Source organism: Pundamilia nyererei, unplaced genomic scaffold (genome assembly GCF_000239375.1).
Source record: "Pundamilia nyererei isolate P.nyererei 1_Seehausen unplaced genomic scaffold, PunNye1.0 scaffold00001, whole genome shotgun sequence".
Taxonomy (NCBI): Eukaryota; Metazoa; Chordata; class Actinopteri; order Cichliformes; family Cichlidae; genus Pundamilia; species Pundamilia nyererei.
Genome location: NW_005187402.1, coordinates 180,136 through 185,880, shown reverse-complemented (window position 1 = coordinate 185,880; position 5,745 = coordinate 180,136). Strand labels below are relative to the sequence as shown.

At 48.8% G+C, this 5,745-nt stretch overlaps 1 protein-coding gene across 2 annotated transcripts in view; it reads left to right on the top strand.

Annotated features, from left to right (window-relative positions):
• Positions 1–4,459, top strand: part of arap3 (ArfGAP with RhoGAP domain, ankyrin repeat and PH domain 3) — a 36,833-nt gene extending 32,374 nt beyond the window's left edge. For both annotated transcript variants that reach the window (XM_005719388.2, XM_005719389.2), the window contains 11 exons: positions 208–276; positions 610–684; positions 769–886; positions 963–1,091; positions 1,172–1,308; positions 1,580–1,662; positions 2,059–2,094; positions 2,249–2,312; positions 2,389–2,526; positions 2,628–2,666; positions 2,761–4,459. In XM_005719388.2, the coding sequence (XP_005719445.1) occupies positions 208–276; positions 610–684; positions 769–886; positions 963–1,091; positions 1,172–1,308; positions 1,580–1,662; positions 2,059–2,094; positions 2,249–2,312; positions 2,389–2,526; positions 2,628–2,666; positions 2,761–3,243 (1,371 nt within the window). In that variant the 3' untranslated portion in view covers positions 3,244–4,459. The remainder of the gene's footprint in view (positions 1–207; positions 277–609; positions 685–768; positions 887–962; positions 1,092–1,171; positions 1,309–1,579; positions 1,663–2,058; positions 2,095–2,248; positions 2,313–2,388; positions 2,527–2,627; positions 2,667–2,760) is intronic.
• The last annotated feature ends 1,286 nt before the right edge of the window (positions 4,460–5,745 follow it).

The window sequence follows — 5,745 nt, the reverse complement described above, 5'->3', positions numbered from 1 at the left end:
CGTTCTCCTGTGTGTGACGTTCTCCTCTCTTTGTCATGTTCTCCTGAGTGACGTTCTCCTGAGTGTTGTTCTCCTGTGTTTGACGGTCTCCTCTCTGTGTCATGTTCCCCTGTGTGTGACGTTGTCCCGTGTGTGACGTTCTCCTGTGTGTGACGTTGTCCCGTGTGTGACGTTCTCCCGTGTGTGACGTTCTGTTTCGTGTTTCAGATCGATGAGGAGCATCAGACCCAGATTGAGCTGGAAATCAGCCTCATCACCACCTGGAAGGACACTCAGGTACACAAACTCACTCTTGCACAGACACACAGGTGAACCATAGAACGTAGAACATGTGTTAAGTGTTTCATTCAGCGTCCTGGTCTCTGGGACCAACGTGATCATCCGTCTCTATCCCAGCATCCTGTTGCCCCACCCTCTGCATGTCCTCCTTCACTACACCCATGAACCTCCTCTGAGGCCTTCCTCCTCTCCTCCTGCCTGGCAGCTCCATCTTCATCATCCTTTGTGCGATGCGTTCCCTCAGCCGGTCCTCGGCGGTTCCTTTTAAAGTTTAGCTGATTTTGTGCCTCTGTGTCTGAAACCGCCGCCTGATTGGTTGATTCTGTACAGCTCTCTCAGGCCGGTGATCTGATCATTGAAATCTATCTGGAGATGAAGATACCCGACTGCTGCATAACTCTCAAAGTAAGGCTGGGCATCGTTAATCAGAACTTTTATTGATAGCGATAATGACAATTACTAAAGCTGTGTGACCTCTGACCCGTGCAGGTGTCTCCCACCATGTGTGCTGAGGAGCTGACCAATCAGGTTCTGTACATGAGGAACGTCCCAGCTGGGGACAAAGACGTCTGGATGACGTTCGAGGCAATTGAGGACGGTCAGCTGGGTGAGCAAACACTCCTGTCTCTCTCAGGAGGTCAGAGGTCACCTGTCTCACATGTTGGTTGTTGTCATGTTTCTAGAGCGTCCGTTACACCCCAAAGAGAAGGTCCTGGAACAAGCTCTGCAGTGGTGTAAGATGGCCGACCCGAGCTCCGCCTACCTGGTGGTGAAGAGGGTCCCTAAAGGAGAAGGCATCACTCTCCTCACCTGTAGGTGGACACAGCTGTGCAATAATAAGCTTCTGATGTTGCATTAATGGCTAACGTGTCCACCTGTGTGTGCCTGTCAGCCTATAAAAGCGAGATCATGAAGGTGGGTCTGCTGAGGTGTCGCGAGGAGCCTCCGAAGCTCCTTCAGGGGACCAGGTTCCAGGAGAGAACGTTCCAGATTCGACACCACAAACTGCTGCTGCTCAAAGACAAGAAGGTAGTCGGGAACAGTAGACAGCAGTAAAACAAACAGTTAAAAAAGAATAGAATAAAATAGATATCATTGTACATGGACAACAAAACTGTAGGCGCTCCACACCAACTGTGGCCGAATAATTAACAAACAGGAGGAATGTGTACAAAATACTGGAGAACAAGAAGACAAGTAACACCTGGGAAAACATTAAAAACCAAAATAAGAACAGAAAACCAGCAAATCTCAGTAAGACAATAGTAAAAAACAAAAGTCTCAACATCTGTGTCTGCAGAGCATCAAACCTGAGAAGGAGTGGGCTCTGAAGTCCTTAAAGATCTACATCGGCATCCGCAAGAAGCTGAAGGCTCCAACCAGGTAACACACACGTCTGGTTTGCTATCCTCGTGGGGACCTCCCATTGACATAATGCTTTCCCTAGCTGCTTACCCTAACCATCAAAAATGAATGACTAACACTGACCCTACACCTAAACCGAACTCAAATGTAGCTTCACACATAAACCACATTTTGAGTGTAAAAAATGGCTTCAACCCTGGGCTGTTGGTCCCCACCAGTATAGTAAGAACCCGTACACACAAACACACACACACAAACACACACACACACACAAACATACAGACACACACCCACACGCACATAGACACACACATACACACACACACTCATGCACACACATGCACACACACACTCCTGCAGTCTGAACTGAGCAGTGAGCGTCAGAGGCTGATGGCTTGTGTGTTTCCTGTGCAGGTGGGGCTTCACAGTGATGTCAGACAAACACCAGCTGTAAGTATCAGGGCTCACCTGTCCTCCTCAGCATCACACTCACCTGCAGCTGATGTTTGACTCAGTCACACATGGACGTTGTGCATTAAAATAAAAGCTCTGAGGGTTTGAGTTTTGCATGAAGTCAAAAGTATCTGCCCCTCCCCTCCACCAGGTACCTGTGCTGCAGCAGCGAGGCCGAGCTGTGGGATTGGATCACGAGCCTTCTCAGAGCTCAGGTACGTTTACCTGCACACTGGTCTGGGATCAGCCGTCGCTCCTGTGCTGGCCATCATGGATGTGCTTCTGTTGCAGAACGATGACCCGGGTCCTCCAGTGCTGCGCCGCCACTCCTCCTCTGACATCTCCAAGCAGAAGTTCGGAACGATGCCGCTCGTCCCCATCAGAGGAGACGAGAGCAATAGCAGCATGTTGTCGGCCAATCAGACGCTGGTTAGAGTCCAACTCTCTCAGCTGTTTCTCAGACATGCTCAGTAAACTCTCACAGGTCAAATGCACAAACTCGTCATCTGTACTTTGTCTTCCCCCTGCAGAGGAAACTACACGACCGGAGAACTCTCTCCATGTACTTTGTAAGTACTCTGTACTTCCTCTCGTCTCACTCGTGAGCCTGTAGTGAACGCTGGGGGGGCGGGGTTTAACCTTGGGTCTCGTGTGTGTCTCCAGCCCATGAAGGTCCAGCAGGACTCGTTCGAGGAACGCTCGGAGTCTCCTGACCTGCCTGAGCCGCTCTATGAGGAGGTCGGCGACTTCGGCCTGCAGGTCCTGAAGTCTCTGGAGACCAGCTTCCTGTCCAGCAGCATCGCAGAGACCCAGGAAGTGCCAGACCACCCCCCACTCAGGTTGGTTCCCGTGGAGTCCAGAGATTTGGATCACATGATCATCCCGGAAGTAGTCCGGATGGCGAGAGGCTCCGTGGAGACTCTGGAGCAGAGCAGCAGCAGTAGCGGAGGAGCCGGCGGAGGCGATGGAGATGCAGGCTCTCCAGATTCAGATGCCGCCAGCCAGCCTGCAGTGAGAAGCAGGCAGACGCTGATGGGAGTCTGCACGCCATCGCAGGAACTGCTCCTGCAAGAGCTGTCCTCCGCCTTCATCAAGAATACTACGGAGGAGGAGCGGGAGGAAGAGGAGAGGCCCTACGATGTCTGAGGACCGAACAGTGGGGTCACATGATCTCCCTCCATTCACAGCACGCCAGCAGTCGACTCAAGATAGCCATTCAGGTTACAGAGACAACGATCGCATGACCTCATACAGGACCCGTCAGGCAGACTTTACTGTAAAAGCTGCGGCTGAGGAGGGCCATGTGATTCGGCCGCCTGTAGGTGATTGGAGCTCAGTTCGGGGCTGTACTAACATCAGCGGCTCTCTGACTTTTTCAGCCTGTGTGCAGCGTCCTCTGCAGCCAGGAGAGGGCGCTGTATCAGTTTGTACTTAACAGACTGAGAGCTGAGTCGTTCTCTTTATGTAACAGGAAGTTTGATCACACGTGTTTAATTGTGAATGACTCACAAACGGTGAAAAATGTTTTTATGATATTTTAATGTTTCCAACGAGTCTAATCTGATATCTCACATCAGTAACCTTCTCTAACCTGTCAGTTCAAATACTCGATGAAGCTCACACAGGTAAAGGAGGAAGGTGTAACAGGTAACCCGCAGCGCTGTTCCTGCGGATGTGTTTAAATAAAGTTAGAAGAGACTAAGTGACAGAGAGCCGGCTTCAGTGACGACTCTGGGATTACACATCAGATTACACAAACGATGACATCATAGAAACGCGGAGCTGTGAAGATTAAATTGAAGTAAACGAGCTGCAACATGTGGAACAAATCAAACTGTGAACACAGTTGGTCACATCTAAACGCAGGCGCCTCATTGGTCAGTTCTACACGTCTGTGTGTAAAGTGACCAATGAGGCGCCTGCCTCAGTCTTAAATTGGCTGTCTGGAAGTCATGCGTTGGTTTGGCGCCTCCTGCTGGGACAGTGTAACGTGTTCTTCCTGTCGCTCTGTCAGCGCTAATGCTGCATTTCCTGTGAGGATTTCATAATAAAAGTCATGTGATGATCCAGCTGGAGTTCATAGTACTGCAGTACTTCCATCAGTTATCACTTTGTATTAGTTTGGAAGCTGTATGAAAATTTTTATAGACATGTTATTCATATAAAGACACTTGTAAACATATCTGCAGTAACACACACGTGTGTATTTATGGGAGTGTTTCCCAGTAGCCACAGTGTTCCAGTAAAGCTGCTGGTGAGGCCAGACTGGCCTCACTGGTTTGTGTTGCTGAAACCTCCGTGTGCTCATGTTCCTGTACAGATTTGGGATGTGTTATTAAACTGCTGGTTTGCTGCAAACTGATTGGTTCAGAGCTGTCATGCCTTATCCAATATTTCCTCTTATTCTGAAAAGCTTCCTCTTGATGGTTTGGCAGGATGTGATGCAGAGAGCGAGCAGCAGGTATTCAAACATTCTGCAGGGAAGTCTTCTTACAGAGAAACTGCTTCCTCCGAGGGAAGGGTCCTCGTGTCAGAGTGTGGACAGCCTCTCAAAGAAGCTGAATTAATCAGATCTGAGAGCAAACTCGAACACAAAGATCACATCCAACTTTATTTATTCAGACTTTCCTAACAAAGAGACAAATTTCCCAAAGGAACGTCATAACTGTGCCGGCACTGTTAGCGATCCATCCAGAAGCTCACAGAGAACCCACAGCATCGGTTTGTCAGCTAAAATACCAGCTGACTGATCACCGGGAGGGGTCAGTGATGGTCTGTTTTCACATGGACCTCTGTTTCACAATCAGAAGGTTCGCCACCTGCTGGATTTTAGAAGGAACACGCTTCCATGTTGGCTTCACTCTTAAGATCAGGAAGCTACGTCCAATTTTTAGACTTTATCACTTCTAAACTGACAAGTTATTAAACATGAAGCAAAGACCATGATCCCACCCACTGGCGTTTAAAGAGCTCTGTAGTTATCTCAGTGTCCATCGTCTCTCCTGGTCCGTCACTCTGTGGAGAAACACAAGCTCCAGCAGCTGTGAGGAGGGTGTGCGTGTTTCCTGAATCAGTAACAGCTCACAGGTGAACAGGATGTATGCAGGTAAACCGGAGGGTCCGTCGAGCTGATCGGTGGTTTCGTGAGGATAATGTCAATACGTGCATGCATTTGTGCGAGCTGGAGATGGAGACTTTGTTTGCTGAGGTCTTCAGTCTTGTGAAACCGCCTGACACTCTGGCAGACAGACACCCTTAACCTGAAACACTGGCACAGGTTAACGTGGAGTCGAAGTCTGAATAGAACAGAGTAGAATTCAGCTTTATTGTCATTGCACATGTCCAAGTACAAGGCAACCAAATGCAGTTTGCATCCATCCAGAAAGTGCTTCAGCAATAATACAGATATATTACAGAATAGGGATCTATGTTACAGTGTACAGGGTATGAAGGTATGTTATGAATATGCTATAACTACAAGCTACGCACAGGCTATGAACAGTCTGTTTACACACCATGAAGGAGGTGGAGCCATGAGTGAGACTTTGAACTCATGCACTGTTCCTTTAACCGCCAATAAAACCTTTACTGGAAAGGCAAGCAGGAGCATTCTTGCCAACCTTGAGACCTAAGAATTAGGGAGACATT